The sequence below is a fragment of the Semicossyphus pulcher genome, unplaced genomic scaffold (genome assembly GCF_022749685.1).
Source record: "Semicossyphus pulcher isolate SPU_LCO1_2020_fin unplaced genomic scaffold, fSemPul1.0.p SCAF_23, whole genome shotgun sequence".
Classification (NCBI taxonomy): Eukaryota; Metazoa; Chordata; class Actinopteri; order Labriformes; family Labridae; genus Semicossyphus; species Semicossyphus pulcher.
In genome coordinates, this window is record NW_027211697.1 from 8,353,468 (window position 1) to 8,371,161 (window position 17,694).

At 43.2% G+C, this 17,694-nt stretch overlaps 2 protein-coding genes across 9 annotated transcripts in view; one reads left to right on the forward strand and one right to left on the reverse strand.

Annotated features, from left to right (window-relative positions):
• Nucleotides 1-6,393, forward strand: part of LOC138602863 (BAR/IMD domain-containing adapter protein 2-like) — a 65,565-nt gene extending 59,172 nt beyond the window's left edge. Inside the window, exons 14-15 of one of the 6 annotated variants that reach the window (XM_069674469.1) lie at nt 4,343-4,385; nt 4,879-6,393. In XM_069674469.1, the coding sequence (XP_069530570.1) occupies nt 4,343-4,370 (28 nt within the window). In that variant the 3' untranslated portion in view covers nt 4,371-4,385; nt 4,879-6,393. Of the gene's footprint in view, nt 1-2,301 lie in introns of all 6 variants that reach the window. The other 5 variants (XM_069674464.1, XM_069674465.1, XM_069674468.1 and 2 more) reach the window with 5 other exon arrangements.
• Nucleotides 6,394-6,469: 76 nt separating this feature from the next.
• aatka (apoptosis-associated tyrosine kinase a) overlaps nt 6,470-17,694 on the reverse strand; it is a 45,211-nt gene continuing 33,986 nt past the window's right edge. For 2 of the 3 annotated variants that reach the window (XM_069674460.1, XM_069674462.1), the window contains 11 exons: nt 16,599-16,678; nt 16,057-16,175; nt 15,839-15,926; nt 15,594-15,727; nt 14,251-14,335; nt 14,036-14,157; nt 13,496-13,645; nt 9,424-12,820; nt 9,166-9,343; nt 8,864-9,067; nt 6,470-8,083 (listed from right to left, as the gene is read on the reverse strand). In XM_069674460.1, coding sequence (XP_069530561.1) covers nt 8,055-8,083; nt 8,864-9,067; nt 9,166-9,343; nt 9,424-12,820; nt 13,496-13,645; nt 14,036-14,157; nt 14,251-14,335; nt 15,594-15,727; nt 15,839-15,926; nt 16,057-16,175; nt 16,599-16,678 — 4,586 coding nt within the window. In that variant the 3' untranslated portion in view covers nt 6,470-8,054. Of the gene's footprint in view, nt 8,084-8,863; nt 9,068-9,165; nt 9,344-9,423; nt 12,821-13,495; nt 13,646-14,035; nt 14,158-14,250; nt 14,336-15,593; nt 15,728-15,838; nt 15,927-16,056; nt 16,176-16,598; nt 16,679-17,032; nt 17,384-17,694 lie in introns of those variants that run through there. The other variant, XM_069674463.1, reaches the window with a different exon arrangement.

Below are 17,694 nucleotides of genomic sequence, written 5' to 3' on the forward strand. Positions count from 1 at the left end.
CTTACACATCTTAAACACGTTTAGAGTAAGTGGGTGAAAAATGAGTATAGTTTTAAACGTATATATTCGAGTGTGCTGTTGATGTACACCATTGTGTCATAATAGCAGGAATAGAAGAACTTTTGGAGCCAGTCTAACAACTTAAGGATGTAATAATATGAACATGAATATATGATTTAAATATGACTGCATACATTGTTTTTTTACTAACTGCATTTTAGTAACTTTTTAGTAATATTGTGAATCTAGTATGTAGTACATGTTGTATAGTTTCAAATTCAAACACTGATAGACCACAGTACCACACCGTTTCAAAAATAATGTACAATCAACCACAATTACTTAGTATAAGGAGTATTTGTTATTGTTTGTCTGTAAAATGTCAGTAATTAATGACAACCATCGTCAAATAACCCGTTTTATCTGTCCAAGATTCTAAAACCAAAATCTATCCAGTTTTTGAAGATATAAATCACAAAAATAAAGCAGACAATTTTCACATCTGAGAATCTAGAACCAGTGAATATTTGGCTAGTTTGCCTTGAGAATTGATACATAAATAATAATTTAACAACATAGTTTTTACCACATTGTTAAGCTCAATCAATAGTTTAGTGTTAAAATCCCCCACCTCACTAGATATGATAAGTGTTTCCTTTGAGTATTTTTTTATTTTGTCTTCTTTATCCTCCCTTCTTTGCTCTTACATAGTTTACTTTTTAATAGCTCTTTATTGACCATATTCAGACGGCGGCAATTTTCCTTTGTTGTCACTCTGTGTGGGAAGCTTAAATCATGTTATAATGTCATCGTACTGTATTCCATGTCGAATATCATATAAATGTCGGGAATCTGACAAATCTTTATAATTATAGCGCTTCCAGAATGATATCCAACTAGCATAGCAGCTACCAGCAATAAACAGCTAATGTTAGCCTTCAAGAACTTAGCTAAAATTACAGTTACCATTAGCTAGCAATTTACACCTTTATTTACATATTGTGTTACACTATACAGTCTATGATTCAAGTGGTAGGCTAATGTTAGTATTAGCCACTTAGCTAGCATTACAATTGCCATTAGCTAGGAATTTACACCTTACTTACATGTCGTGTTAGGCTATACAGTCTATGTTTTAAGTGGTAATGTTAGCATTCAGCCACTTAGCTAGCTTTACAATTACCATTAGCTAATTTACACCTTTTTTTTCATATTGTGTTACACTATGCAGTCTATGTTTCAAGTGGTAATGTTAGCATTCAGCCACTCCGTAGCTAATGCTAATGTTAGCTAGAAAGTGGCTGGATGCTAACATTATCTGAAATACAACCAGATGTCCCTCCAGTTTGTCACTATCCATTGACTTTTTAGTTGCTGACCAATTAGAAACCAATGAAATGATAATGACAATTATCTTGGAGTAGCCTACAGCAGTAACATTAATTCCACTATTTAGCTTCCCACCCTAAGAGTGACGTTAGAGGAAAATGGCTGCAGTGTGAATATGATCAATTGTAACGAATGCAGTCTAGTGTCTCAGTGTATTGTCAGAGTGCTCTTGCCCCAGTATATTTTCTCTGTAATCCCATCAAGTCCTTGCTGACTCACCAGGGCTGTGTGAGGGTTAGGGATAGGAATGATGCTGTGCCTGTTTCTGTCCAATCAGGGAGTACATCCTCGTGTACATGTATATAAATGTGTGTGTTTGGGAGATTGCGTGAGAGTGATGAATTAGCCTGGAGTTTGCGTGCACTCGTATTGGACTACATGTTGTGACAGTAGACATCACGCTGACTTCATCTCGGTCATCAGTGCTTGTCAGCCTGGGGCTTTGGGCACCAGTGTCAAGCTGTTTACATACTCTTGTCTTGCTCTGAATGTGTTTTTTCTGTATCAGTATTTTGAGACAACACTGTCCTGCAGGGTGTATTCACCCCAACAGACTAATCTAACACTACATCCCTCCAGCTAAGGAGATGACTTGATTTCCTCATCAACAGTAACTTCAGGGTTTTATCTACTTTAAAGTGATATTCTCTAAAACTGCTTGATATGGGCAATTAAATCAAACAAAGCAATGATTTTTGATTTAAAGTGTTGATGAGGGAATTGGAAGTCCAATCTACCTGATCACGGCAGGTGTGTTTGGAGATGTAGCTGTAGGTGGGGCGACGTAGATACCCGACCCCACCTACACGTCTCCTAAACTCCACCATGCCTTCTCGTGCCTGTCTTGTCTTTTCTCCATTTCTCTCTGAGTGTGTCCGACCTGGCAAGCTTCCTTCTCTCTTTGTTCCACAGTGACAGTCCTGATGGCAAATTGATTTCGACTGTGTGAGAACAGACATACAGACAGACACAGACAGCTCCGGATAGCACAGGGGCCTCTTCCTACCCCATCTTTCCCTCCTCCTCTTAGCCTCCCTCCTGTCCACTTATCTCCACCTCTCCTCCTCTGCCCTCCACACACACCCCTTCTCCAAGTGGAAGAGGCCAGTTTCATCCCTCCTTTCTGTCCTCTCTTCCTCCCCGGGTCCCTCCTTTCCTCCTTCCGTCCAATCCTGGGTGCTGCTGCTGGTGGTGTCGGTGTGGACAGTAGCGGTTGGTGGGTGGAGGATTGCGTTGAGCGAGAGAGCCAGAGCGGGGCCTACCTGCTCGGCATGCAGCGCTATGGACTCTGAATACTCTATCTCTGATCACAGTCCACCATCACGGACTGATCTCTCAAGAGACTGCCTTTGCTACTGCTTGTCTTTCATGCATGTACATGGTTTTGTCATTTTGTCAAACTAAAGGACATGTTCATGTACTGTACAAGTGCCAAAAGACTTCAATGTCGTTGTACAAGAGCCACTGGCTGAATGGCCTTTTTAAGCACACGTGGGCGCAGTATTATCGAGTTCCCACCCACCACATACATGCTCAAAAAAAAAAAAGCTTTTCAAAATAAGGCTGTGCAGATTACAATGTTTCTGTTCTGAGAGATCCCGTAGGTGGCGCTGTGCTTCCTTGTGTCAGTGCTAGACTTTATTTTTCCGTCCAAAAGGGTGTGTGTCATATTTGCCTTACTTTGCTTCTTTTTTTTTTCTATTTAACACATACTTTGTGTGCAGTGAAGCACATTTTCAAATTGAGCTTCAAGAATATACAGTATATATATCTACATATATATAAATTTTTAACGTCCGTCCACCAAATTGCACTGTATTATGATGACGCGAAAAACATGTTTTCATATACATTTTCAAGTATACTTTCCACCCCCACAGTCTTCTTGCCATTCATGGGTGAACTTACTGCCAGAGTTTTTGGGTTAAAAATAAAATGCCTCACTCCAATAAACTTCTTCTTTTCTGGAGTTGCAGTGAGTTTGGAGAGGTCTTCTATCTTCTGTCGAGCATCCTCAATAACAGCTGTTAATTACTTTTCGGTACCACGGCTTTTGCAGCTCTCAGTGTTATTTATGATTGTATTCCCTGAGTGGCTATGTAGTTTTTTGGTCTTTTCTTTTAAAAATCAATTATTGTCCTTGTAAAAAAAAAAAAAAAAAAAAGGAGAAAAAAAAGAAAAAATATCTGCAGAAACAATGAGAAACTACTGATTAGTTGAAGTGTTTATCTTATGCATGCTGTGGAGGGAAACCAGAAAATGTGATACTGAAAATTGACCTTGAATGTATGGTGACTTTTTACAAAGGTATTCTAAATAAAACATATCTCTATATATTAATAAACAGTCTGGTCTGACGCGAAATCTGTTCTGTCAGTGACAATGATATTTTTCCTTTTTCAAAATAAGGGCTCTTAACTGATTTTATTTTTACTCCCTTTTGTGAATCATTTCAAGCCACAGCTGTGGTCCAAGCATGCGGTTTCATCCCTCCGCCTCCCCCTTCCCCTCCCCTAGTAACACCCATAGCATCTGTGCTGCTATCTGTGATACTGTAAAAAAAACGACACAAGACTGTGTGTGTGCTGGTGGTGTTGTGTGCGGTATGTGTAATGTGAGTACCTACTTGTGTTTCCTTTTTGTTGAGTATTCTTTTGGCTTGTATTTGAATGATATTTGGTTGATTGCATTTACAGCAAAACTTCCGTCCACTAGGGGGTGCCACAGACACCTTTCCTCATGTATTGTAGCATTCAAAAAGGAGCATACAGTTTAAGCATGTTGAGCATGAAGTGTTCCGTTTCCCATCCTTCATTTCAGTTACAGTATTAATTATTATCTACAGTATGCTCATCTTGCACCAGACTAACCAGCAGTGAATGTAACAAAATGTGACCCATGCATGATCTGAGAGATGAGCCATTCAAACCCAAAGGTTCTCTTTACCTTCCAGTTTGGGTCCAGAATTGTCTCGGTTCTGAGGGAACAGGACCTCCGTAAGTCACCAGCCTCCATCGCCTCTCAGCCAGCCAATCACTTTTCTCCTTCTCTCTCTTACTGCCTGGTTCTCTCTGCTCTCATTGGCTGTCTGGCTGCAGTAAGATGCTGGGAATCACTGCTTCTTTTCGGTCCTTTGGCCTCCGTGGACATGGCGGCATTTGTCAGTCCAGCAGGCCTTGGGTTGTAAAAGAATTACTCTGATTTTTTTCCCCATGTGTGTATCACAATATCATACAAAGAGGATACTAACCCTGCATTCGAGCCTACTGCATGCCGTTTTGGTTCTTTTATTTCGTACTTTATTCGAGTTTTCTCACCACCTGCTTGCTCAAACTCACAGTAGATACTCTGCTGTAAGAAACAAAACTTTAGGAAGGATGAGGATTTCTTTGGGTGTGGTTACATAGTTGGCCAAGTAGCTCTCTAAACCTTCTCATGTGTTCAACCTAACTGTCGCTGTTCCCTGTCTCACCCCTCCTCTCCCCACAGTGACCGTTCCTTGGAGGTCTACCTCCGGCCCACCTTCACTGATGACCGATCTGCACCCATCTTCTACTAGCAGCCTGCTGTCCCCCTTTTTGTCCACTAATGGGCCCTTTTTAACAACAGAGAAAGAAAATGGCTAACATTAGCATGTTTTAGTCGTATGATGTTAACACGAGAGGGCCCAGAAGTGTGACTGAGGGGGGAAAACACCTCAAGGAACATGTTACACTACTAAGAATTTAGTTTCTTTGCTGTGGAAACTCACTCAGATTTATCCTCACAAACGCTTTCACAAACACTGAATGTTATTCTGAGCATTCAAGTACAAGTGTGACAGCAGATTTTATTAGTTATTTAGATTGCATCAGTTGTGGATAAGGTATGGCTAATAGGTTTTTACTAGTGATGCTGTCACGTTATTATTTATCTGCACTTCTACTATGGGATCTCTTTTGTTCTTCCAACACTTTACACTGTAAATTTAATTTGAGGATTATTGACATTAAAAAGGCAGTGAAGGAATTAGTCTTAGGTGGAGCTCGAGGGTTGATTTAAGATAAGGTCGGTAACAGTTGTCAGTGCATCACAGTGATGCACTGAAGAGAGGTGGAGATAGGATACTGCCACAGGTAGCTAGGACTGGACAGTTGGTGAGTAAACTATAATTCTGCTTTTGTTAAGTGATACAGTACTATATATTTACTAGTTGTGATACAGTATACCCATATTTTAAATGTGGGAACTGTGCCTTCTCTTGTTTTGTTTTTTAAATATGCTTCATGCAGCATTGACCCAATCATTCTGTAAACTGGTTTGAGGGCATGTGCATCACAGTCCGATTGTTTTTTTTTTTATATTCTGAAACATATAACGGGGATACCCTCCCTTTTTATTTTCTTTGTTTGTAAATTTGAAACTCTTCTCTCTTTATTTTTTTGCTTAGCAAGCTTCAGTACAGTGCAATTTCAAATACACAGACATAATACAAGAATATCTTGAATTGCTTTCTCTTTAAGGTTCGGTAATATCTAAGCTGCCAGAGATGACGTAAAGAGCACACATAATGGGTCTTTTTATATGTAGCTTTGAGGGAGTGGTAGCTTGTCATTTAAGGTACAGTATTATCATGGCTTTTGATCATTCGTGCTCAGTATTATACACTCATCTGGGAGAAAAAGCTGAGAGCAGAGGCATTCATCTTGAGCATGATGTGTGGGGATAGCAGTTGGAACTGTACGACGGGAAATGAGCTAAATCTTAGAAAGCATCAATTCAAGACGTACGTCATGAGAAGTACATTTTTTCAAGGGTGAGTCCTTTACACTGAGTGAGATGATCAGGATTTTATTAAACAGCTCATTTGGGCAGCGAGTTTCAAAAGCGCTTTTTTTACTTTTATATAGCTTCCATTGTCTCTCACTTTTGTCCCTGTTTGTATTATATCTGTCCTGTACAGAAAGTGCTTATAAATTATCTTGTCCGAAATAAATCTAAATGAGCACAAACGTCATACTTTTACGTGTCTTGTTGTTTCATGTTTTTATGTTTGTAGATTGGAAAATCTTTGCTGATAAATATCACAGACACAAGAGGGGAAAAAAAAGTATTTGGATTTATTTGTTTGGGATAGTACAATAGCAATGAGTGAGGGGAAACATGGAAACAGCAATGTTGTTACTACCGGTGCACAGAACAGCCCGCCTCACCGTCCCCGAATGTGTCTGCCACTTCAGCCAATAGGCTTTGAAATATCTCTTTGGCAAATTTGAGAGACTGTCATCCTGGATTGCATCTTTTCAAATCGTACAAAAATACTCGCGACATTTTCTCGTCTTGCAGGAGCGTAAAAGGCAAGGCGAGAGGAAACGGAATTGGCACTTTGAGCTACAGAAGCATAGAGAGGGGGAGGGAGCTGTCCATACAGCAGTAGTAATTCAAGTCAAGCTACCTGCTACATGTTGATAAAACATTCATACAATATGTGAGATATGTCATATTTTGAATGTCTTTTTTTTTTTTGTACACCTCATACAGCATTCAGCACAATGTAATAGAATACATTATGTATGAGAGTATGGACGTAACATAGACGTAGAAAAGATTCATAAATATGATACTGACATTCAACATTTATGACGTGACACTTCTGAATTGTGATGAAACACCTCTTCATCCCTTTGGTGTCATTCTATTGCTGATGAAATGTAAAATAACCAAAGCTAATATGTCACAAAATCAAGTGAACCTGTAGCTGGCACTGTGGACACAAATAGGGAACCTCACATGTTTGGATATTTCATTCCAGGATGGGGGAGATGTAGAGCTATGAAGCCATGACTTCAAATAAAGACCCAGGATGGCTATACAAAGTGCTTCAGATAGATACAGTAGCTGTGGACATGTACCGAAGGTCGTCATTAACCAGAGTCAGTGGGTGGGGATAATAAGGGAGTGGTAACACCTTGATTTTCTATAGTATGATTCGAATAACATCACTGAATCCACTGAGCACCACCATCATGACTTGGATAAGGAACAAATGACTGTAAGTTTCAGCACCTCCATCTTCAAACAGCGTCAGCATCACCACCACCTACGTCTGTGGAAAAAGTCAGATTTTGTTTTTGGAAATCCAGCACAGCTCCTTATGCAACAATCATCAAGCATTGTTCTCTGGCTCCGACAATGTAACAGTCTTTGAAAAAGCCAGATCAATGGTAAGCAGATGGACCGAGGCAGCATGAGAGGAGCAGCTATGAAGCCTGTCACTATTTTTTTTTCGTCTTTTATTTTTATGTATTTCTTTTAATTTCACAAATAAAATGACCTGTCAGGTCACCGATCGAAATTGATGTTGCATTGAGCAAATAAGTTATTGTCATATACTGTATGTTTTAACTAATATACTGATATCTTCTTTAAACAATATGATTTCAATTGTCCTCAATCAGGTTGCCATACCAGCAGCTGTTCCTCTTACTTCAGAAAGAAAAGGGAAAATGTGCAAATCATTGAGGGTCTTTCTCTACAATATGAGGCACTGTCTCATAAAGGGTCACCAGGGTCAGATGCCCAAAAGGTTGATAAAAATAAAACTCTGTAAAACATCTAGATATAATAATGCTGCTTTTCTGTGTTGAGAAGGGACTCATCCTCCTCCAGTCAGGACCATGATGCACTCAATCTTTTGGACCATCTTCAGTGTTCCCTGTTGGTAAATAAGTAATAAGTAAATACGTTTTCACAGCAAAAGAAAAATGTCATACAATAGCAACTTCTCAAACCACTTCTTATTCTCTTTTTATACACTTTTTTATTTTGTAAATGCAGGCAAACATTTCTCTCAACACCCCGAGTATTTATTGTGTTATTTGTCTCATGTTGTTTCCCTACACCACTTATTTTAAATAACTTGCAAACAAAAGTGAAGGACACGACGTCCCCCTTCTACCAGACACATTTCAAGCCCACAGAGGTTTGGTATTTTATTCTGAAAGTTTGCTGGCGAAGTATCATAAAGACGTAATATGCACAAAAGTTGTGGAAAACCTTTCACTGCAACTGAAATCACACTTAGTCATCCTGTTTGTACAGTTACACATTATGTTAGTGTTTATTATTCCTTGTTTAACAAGCTAGATTGCAGGACTGTACACGTATCCAAATTAGATGAGAAAAATTTAGCAGGGATGCTAATATGAGTTGTTGTTAAAAGTCTTTTAATTGCACAACGGGCTGATGTCTGGCTGTTCAGTCATTATGACCATCTGCTCTGCCTGGCTCTGTTAGTGACATTGTGCAAACAGGGGTTAGGATGAAGCAATTTGATTTGCCATTTGGAAACAATATCTCTGTTTACAAAGACGGCAAGCTAACACTACTGTGACAGATTAAGGCAAAGGACATCAAAGCAATAACATTGAATTCAAAACTACAAATCCAAGTACAACACAAATCCAAACTCTATGAAAGACAGTAAACTACAGACCTGTAGCTGAGCCCATGTGGGGGTCGGAGACGTGTGTGATAGAGAATCTCGAGACCATAAAACGGTTAAGTGCTACAGCTGCAGGTTTAGGAGTCTCGGAACAGTTGGAGGTGGATGTGGGTGAGGACTGGGGCTCGGGGATGGTGTCAGGGGAGGACGGGCGGGGCTCAAACGAGAGGTCATCTTCCCATTCATAGCCTCCACCTGAATGCACACAGACAAAATAACTATTATTCTGAACCATCTGGGATAAATCAACTAGGGTTACTCTATGTAGCATTTTATGTCCTGTGCAAACTCACCCTCCTCTGAGTTGTTTCCTTCCACTTCCTCAGAGTCACAGAATGTTTCACAGGATTCAGCTTCAAGCTCGGGGTCAGGTTGCAGCTGGTCAGAGTTTTTTTCCTCTGAGGCCTCCTGCTCGCTGGACTCTGTTCCTATGGAGAAGGCGTAGTCAGCGAGCTCTCCCGTGGGACTCTCCTAGAATCACAGAAAAAAATCAATATAAAAGGAGTTGCTTACAGATTATTGCACAACTTTGACCCATTAACGTGTCATACCTGGTCAAAAAGGAACACTGTTACGTCATCAAAAAAGGACACAGCCTTTTTCTTCCTCTCCAACTCGTCGCAGAAGGACTGGCTGAGCAGGGTGGGCATCTTCAGGAGGCTGCGGAGGTGCCTGGCCCTGCTGCAGTCGCTAACCACCACCGGCACTACGGTGAAATCCTCCTCACTTTCTTCACTGTCTTCATCTTGGATGTTGTAGGTCCTCAACTCTTCATCTGACTCACTGTCATCTGAGTCATCTTCATCCTCTGCCTCCTCTAGCGGAGCTCTCACATCTTCTCCGCACAGCTCCAACAATGACGAGGAAGTGGAGAGGTCGACGCCACCGTTTGATTCTTCACATAAACTGTCCTGTGAGTCACATTCCTCTGCATCTATGTCCTCGAAATCCTCCTCATTAATTCCCACACCCTCCCTTCTCTCCTCCGTCTCGTCCTTGGTGTGATTGAATTCAGGCAGCTCTTCCTCCTCTGTGGATCCATCATTTTCTTGATGGGCCTCGTCTCTGTAGTCGGTTATGGTGGAGTCAGAATGCAAAGACTGGACAGGGGAACAATCTTCTTCTCTTTTGTTCCCGTCCTCAGGGTTTCTGGAGGCCTCCTGGACAGTGGAAGAGGCCTCTGAGCCAACAGAGGAGCTAAGCTCTGAGGTGGGCTCCTCTCCTGAGTGCTCCAACCCGATATCGTCCTCCGCAGGCGCCGACTCTTTGGTCAGGCAACCGCCCATCTGCGGAGGAAATGGTGACAGCATAGACAGCCCAGGGGCAGGAAGGGAGTTGGGGGAACTAGGTTCAGCCTCTGAGAGATTCACCAAAACACAACTTTTGATGGGTCTCAGATTTGTCAAATGTTCCTCGTTGAATTGCCTTTTGACGGGATCGTCTCTGATAGAGATAAATTTCTCCGAAGTGAAGTCATGGTTAGTTGGACCAGCGTAGAATTTACTGCCTTCCTCTTGAGGACTTCTCTCATTTTCAGCATCATAGTCGGAGAAATAGGCCGAGTCCCGGTACGGGTTCTTGTCAGTCAGGCCCTTGAACTGTAGCTCTGACATGCATGTGGATGTGCAGACCGCTTGGGCCAAACCCATCTGCAGCACTAGTTCAGGTTCTCCACCAAGCCTCGGACTCCTCTCACCACCCAGGGGATCTCCGAGCTCCTTGAAGAGAAACTCTGGAGATTCATTGTTCTCCGTGTCATAGCCGCTATCAAGGGATTTGGGTAGGACAGGGGTGTTAAAGGGATCAGGGCTGAAGGCCTGATCGCAGGGGCTTGCCATGGATGAGGACAGGTTTAGGGTGTCTACAGAGTCGGGAGTTCTATCTGGATTCTTTAATGGGCTCAGCTCTTCTTCTTCTACCTCGACGTAATCCAGGTTGAAGTCGGCGAAGATCCCTGACGTGATATCTGTGATGTCATCGTCATCATCCTCACTGTAGTCGCCAAGCTCAACCAGGCTAATGCTGGACTCTCTGACCCCCAGTCCACTGTCCATCGCTCTGCTACTTTCTGATATCTCTGGATAGTTTAGCCTCTTGTCTCCCAGACCAATAGAGATCCCAGTTGAAGCCCCCTCCCAGATGTTTCCTCTCTGCTTGACTGACAAGGCTCCAGTTTGACCAGTCTGATGCTCCTTGAAAGAGGATGGGGACTTAATATAACTTGCCTCGGGTATCATCTTAGGCTCAGAGTAGAGTCTATCTGCATTAAGCAACAATTGCTTTTCATATTTCCCCTCAGTTATTCCACCTTCTGTACCTCTGACGTTCATACTTGAGCTGGTAAAAGAATCAACGCTTCTAAGATTTCCTGCAGATATGTTCCTTTCCCTTTGAGTGGCAGCTTCCTCTCCTTCTTTGTGACATAAGTGAATGTAGGAACCTAATTCGGAGGAATTGCTAGCAGCGTTACAACCATAGTCTGCTCCTTCAGCCTCCAAGGTACCACCAGATCGGGAGCTTTGGAAGGTTCTGGTGGTGGCCTTGGTTAAAGACCATAAATCTGTTGTGTTTGTGTGAGCAGTATATTGAAGGTCCAGATAGCCGTCATTCCCACCGACAGTTTGTCTGCTGTCAAAACTTAGGCTATTATTGTTTGCTGAGTGGTTTGAGGTCCAGTTAGTGGCCTCTCCGTCAGAGAAAAGGTCATCCTCAATGTCATCGCCTCTCTGCTGGCCCACCAGCAGGCCATCATCTGTCTCTACATCAATACTAATGTGGTTAACGATGGGTACCGTCTTTCTTATGGGACCCATCATATTATGGCAGCTTTCATTAACGCTGCTACGACCTGTGCTCGCTTCAAGATAGGGATCGCAGAACCCTAAGCTGGGGCTGCTGACTGCTTGTGATAAACTGCGTGGGTTTTCTAGAAGTCCAACAGGATGGAGAAGGTTGGATCTGGACTCCGGCGATGTCTCTGGTTCGGACAGACAGGACTGACGGCGTGTTTTGTACGCTGATGACTGTTCACAGTACACCGTTTCATCCTGATCGGTTGAGAAGCAGTTGTGGGAGTGGAACTTTACAGGGCTGGAGCTGGATGTCTTTCTCAGCAGCGGCTCCATGGTTAGCTGTACAGTGGGGCTGGAGTCAGAGTCATAGGCAGGAGGTTTGATGTTGTCAGAAGTTGACCAGTACGCACTGGGCTGTGCCGTGGATGAACCAGTCCGACTATCAGAGGACAACCTGCTGCTGCTGGCCTCCATTCCTGGGCTGTAATCCGCCACACTGTCATCCAGGTTAATGTTACACTCTACTGGTTCCTCTATGCGGATGTAGTACTCGCTGCTGACTGAGGGGCTGTGGGCACTCAACACTGGAACCACACCGGGATGTTCAGGTTTATAGTAAGATGGGGATATGCCTGAAGTCAGGCTGTCGGCCTTGCAGCCTCCTGAGGTGCTTCCTTTACTAGAATAGTAGATATCCTGATAATGTGGGTTCCCCTGGCCCAGTGGCCCACTGGTGGAGGAGGAGCAGTAGGGCTGCTCCGCTCTGGCCTGCTCCCACTTGTACTCAAAGTTGAGACCATGGCTGGTCTCTGTGACAGTCAGCAAGTCATCCCCCGTGTCAGAGTGGAAGCTGTCGGAGAAGTGCTCCAGGAGGGGGAAGGAGGATGAGGCAGAGGAGGCCAGCTCCACTGCCTGGGTTTGGTCTGCACCAGGGAGGTCAGCTGACGCAGGAGTAGGGGTCAGGACTAAGGCTGTGGATGTAGCTGTGTGTGAGGCGCTACCAAGCAGGTTGGGTCTCAGTGCATTCCAACGTTGTTCAAAGTCTTCCTCGGCCTCACTGGATCCTTTGGCACACAAGTATGTGACCAGAAGATGTACTTCCTCACTGCTGGGTCTCAGCTCTGGCTGCAGCCAGCAGAACTGCATCACCTCGTACCTGGACAAAAATTACATTGAGAGAAGAAATAAGCGATAAATGCGTTACTCTCCTGACATCTGTGCAGCAGTGAGCGTAGATTATATTCACGTAAAGATACATAAAGAGAGCAATAAAGAATTGATTCAAGACTAAAACAAGACAAAGTAAAAGTAAACTTTGAGGTCAGCACTGTTTGCAACACCTAGTACTTGTTCTTTACACTTGCCTGAGACCTTTAGGGTATATGAAGGAGGTGTGGTATAGATGTTCTCCTTCCTCCATTGTGTGTGTGTGTGTGTAGCTCCTCTGTGTTATTACCAAGACCGTTTAATTTAGTGAAGAACAATTTTGAAAAACAAATAAATAAAGAGGATATTTGGCGCACTTCCCAGGCAAAGATGAATGAGGTGATTCAGCCGTGGTCGATGCCAAGGGGATCATAAAGAAGAGGGAAATTATTGATCATCTGTCCTTGCTAGCAAAGAGAAATATTGCAACAGTGGACCGGTGCGCCATCATACGCAGAAACCCATTTTCAGAAACAGGACAGCATGACGCGTTAGAACTAACTGCTCAGCAAGGCCTGAAGGCTTGGTCTCATATGGTATCAAAATATATAACAGTCATTCTGCGTTTCAGCCTGTGCATGTGTGTCTGTCTGCCTAAGTGTGTGGGCATGCAACTATGTCTCACCAGCGCTCAGCCAGGGGGAATTGGAGCTGGGGTTTGGGTAGTTTGAGCTGCTGTTCCTTCACAGCATATGTCAGCACTTGTCTGTCAGAGTAGTGTCTGTACGGCTGGTTTCCCAGCTCGAACAGCTCCCACGCAGTCACCCCCAACGACCTGGAACAGGCAGAGAAATCATTAACTTAATGCACCACTTCCACACGTCACAAGAATCTTTCTCCTGTACACGCGTTTTCCCAAAGGGTTTCCCCCTGAGCAGCAGAGGAAATCAAATGAAAATAAATCATGTTTTGGGATATGGGCTAAAACTGAATCTGCTAAAGTTGCTGCAAATGCAACCCTACAACAGAAAACAAAACAGTAGTTAAAGCTTGACAAGCTGCAAATTAAAATTTATACTCTAGCAATATAATCTGCAGTAAATCAAAGTATTGTCTTCAACTACAACACACACAAAGAAATAGATCTATGCCAAACCATTTCTATATTTTGATAATGTTAGTCTTTCTTTAAAATCTCCTGTTAATCACTCTTTTAATGTCTTACCATATGTTGCTGGATTTGGTTTGGTCAACGACCAGCAGGTTTCCGTGGACCTCGTCTATGAGTTCAGGAGCAATCCAGCGCAGGGGCACCCAGATCTGGTCTTGTGTTATGTAATAGTCGTCCTATAGCAAAAAATAAACAACACGTTTTTAACAGGACAATAAGGTAAAAAGTCTTCAATAAAAATGAATGACTTTATGATAAGACAGTCTCACCTTGTATCGGCTGTGAGAGAGGCCATAGTCTCCGATCTTCACTGACATTTCTGAAGTTAGCAGGCAGTTCCGCAAGGCCAGGTCACTGTCAAAACAAAAGAAACTTTAGTCTAATCAATGTAATGATTGTATTGAAGCATACATATGTACAGTGTTTAGGTTGTTAAAGGCTATTTTCTAAATAAGCTTCTTACTAGTAGCAATGTCATCTTACCTTAACACAAAACTTTCTGCCAAAATTAAAACTTTTTTTTTTTTCTGTGTGTAATGCACTTGTTTAAAGTAGGCGGAGCTAAGTTGAAAAAAAGTGATGTCATGAAGTCCATGCAATAATTGTGATTTGGCAACATTTGATCAAACAAAAACAACCACAGCGCAGAGTCTCTAGAGTTTAACTTTTAAAGCTCCCGTGAGGAACTTTCGGTTTGTGTTGATTTTGGCGCCCCCTGTGGACAAAGCCGTACCTCCTCCCTCTTTGTTGATTTTGTCCTGTACATGCTTAAGTGGTGGTTTTTAACAAAAAACTTATCCAGTCAAATATATCACTCATTTTACATTTCTGGAAAATGTAAACTAAGCGTGCAGTTAATCGCTGCGTTTGACGCCTACCCCCCACCAACAGCTTCAGGCGTTAACATAACTTAATAGAAATTATCAATCTTGTCGCTGATGGTCAGGTTTGCATTTGTAGGTCATATAGAGTCATCAGTATTAATTTCAGTCTGTTTCATAACCGGATAAAAACTCCTCACAGGAGCTTTAATCAATTTTTCAGGGGGTTTTAAGCTCTGGTGGTTTATAACTAATACTGATTATTTGCAGTTTTTTACACATTTAGTCTGTGTATAATCTATATTCCATCTTCTTTAGTTATAGCCTACTTGGGTATCAGTGTCTGTACATACATTTAATATGTCGCATATTGTCACTGACTAGGTCTCACTGCATTATAAGTACCCTATGTAGCCACAGCATTAATTAAAGTATATTATAAAATGTGCACATGTATGATATCATGCATTGTTTCTTCTCACCACTCCATAAAGCCAGACCATAAACTAAGGTTGTATTATCTCACCTCCTCCACAACAGGGAGCTCTTTTGCCAGGCAGCTACTGATTAGTTGCCGTTGCAGCCACCACATGCCCCCGAGAGAGAGCGACAAGGGCTCGCCCCCCGCAACAAAATCACTGATGCTGGAGTTTGTGACAACTACTCAGGCAGCACCAGGATGTTGTTGCAGGGAGGGACCAGCAGGGGGCACACAGAGCATTCAGCTGGATTCTTCCTCGCTATAGGGCAGTAATATTGTTAATAGAGCTGAGCCGGCTGGCATGCCGTACCTGTGAATAAAGTTGTATTTGTGGAGTTGCAGGAGCCCCGAGGCAATGTCACACGCCATCCGCTGGAGGAGCAAGGGGTCAGGAGTCTCGGAGTCAGCCAGCCGACAGCTGCGCAGGTAGCTCTTCAGATCACCCTGACAGGAGAAATGAGATTGTGAGCTGCTGTGATCTTTAATGAATAATCCAAACAAGAATGCACCAAGAAAAAGGGATCAACTGAAAGTGATCGTTAAAGTTTTTTCCACCAGAGGACAGAACTCCATGACCAGCAGATACGGAGTGACCTCTGAGCATTGTGCCAGGCACTGCAGGAGGGCTGGGTGCTGGAGGGCTCTGGCAGAGAAAACAGGATGTGATTACGCACAAACACTGTACTTAGAATAAAAAGTCTGATCAATCTTTATTCTTTAATGCCATGTGGTGATATTCATGGGTGTGATCTCGGATGTTTTAATGAACTAACCGGTATGGCTGCACCTCCTCCAGAAACTGCATCTGATCCTGGACGCTTGCACTGGCCTTCAGCTCCTTCACCACCACCTGGGTGGTGCTGAGGCCTGCGTTGACCTCGCCCAGCAGAACCTGAAAAGGCACATAGGAGGGAGCCTTTATACAAACCTCTGGTATGTAGAATTTACAACATACAGCGACAATGTGTGGGAAAAATAGGAAGAATGATAGGATGCTATAATCTAGGAGGCGCTGCAGCAGCCTGCACTGGACCGTACATTGTGAGGAATTTACTGTGACTGTGATTTACTGTTACTGTGACTGAATTTACACTCGTCTCCCATGGAATCAACACCATGACACAAGCGCCAAAGATTATCCTCGCTACAATGAGATCATCATCACATTACCCTCGCATTCCACACGGAGATGCACTTTGGAGTGAAGTTAGTACAGTAAGGACTGATTCAATAAAAAACTTTAACGTAAGTAAGAATGAGCACAAAAGTGGTGTGAATGTACATAAAAGGAATAAAAAAAAAAAGCATGCGTTACCTTTCCAAACCAGCCATGTCCAATCTCCTTCAGATAGAGCAGGCTATGGCGGCCAAGGTCTGATGATTTCAGCAGCTGGACTGGAAAGCAGAAGTAAGAGAGACTACTTTTAGACGGGGGGGAAAAAAGAGGCTGTTATTGCTGGAAAGAATTGATTAAGATAAAATCAACACATATTTCTGTAAAGTTGCTGTAGATAGAAAGAAAGACGGAATAGAAATTGAGTCCTACAGGAAAGAGAAAACATCACAAAGAGAGGTAAAAAAAGAGACTCTGCCAAACTATAAATGCACATTTCACTAATTAAAAGTCAGTCGACTAAAGAGGAGATTGCCTGAAGTCAAACAGACCCATCCTTTAACTTCCCAGCAAGGAGCATGAAATAAGTGTAGAAGTACAAGGAAGCTTACAGCCATCACACATTCGTCAAATACCTCCTTGGATCCTCATATTTCAAGAATGGAGATGATGACTGTACGTGGAAAGATGGTGATGATGATGGAGCAGTGGAGCGGCCAGCCACTCGGAGCACCCTGACACGGACTGAGTCCGAGTCCCAGGCGGAGATGAAGTACTGGTTCTGGAGTGTGAGAACCGAGAGCCTGTGGCCCCGGCCCCAACCCCAGGCGTCTTAGCCCCATTGTGTGTGTCTGAGAAAGAACCCACGGCCGCAGTGTGTGTGTGAGAGAGCCTCGGCAGGATTTAACCCTCCGAGCCCTCGCGCAGCTGAACAAGCTCGCCGCGCTGCCTCTCCCCGTCTGCACCGAGCTCATCCTCCAACTGGGACACACACAAACACACATACTGTCCTCGTCTGGAGCTCTCCAGCTGTCGAGCAAACACAGGAATCCTGGGTTCCTATACGGACTACTTTTAAAATCTGCAGTGAACTAAAGGGAAAGTTGTCACGGCTCAGAGTCTGCGGACCAATCTGCAAGTGGTTTCAGGCAGGAGTTCTGAGGAGGACTTCTTCCCTGGGCGCTGAGTTTCTGGTCATGTATCACGCCTGGTGTGACCGTCACGCATGTTGGTAGTGTGCCGTCTGACTTGCCAGCTCTGGTTGCAGCTTCAAGACACCCAGTAGTGACATAAGGCG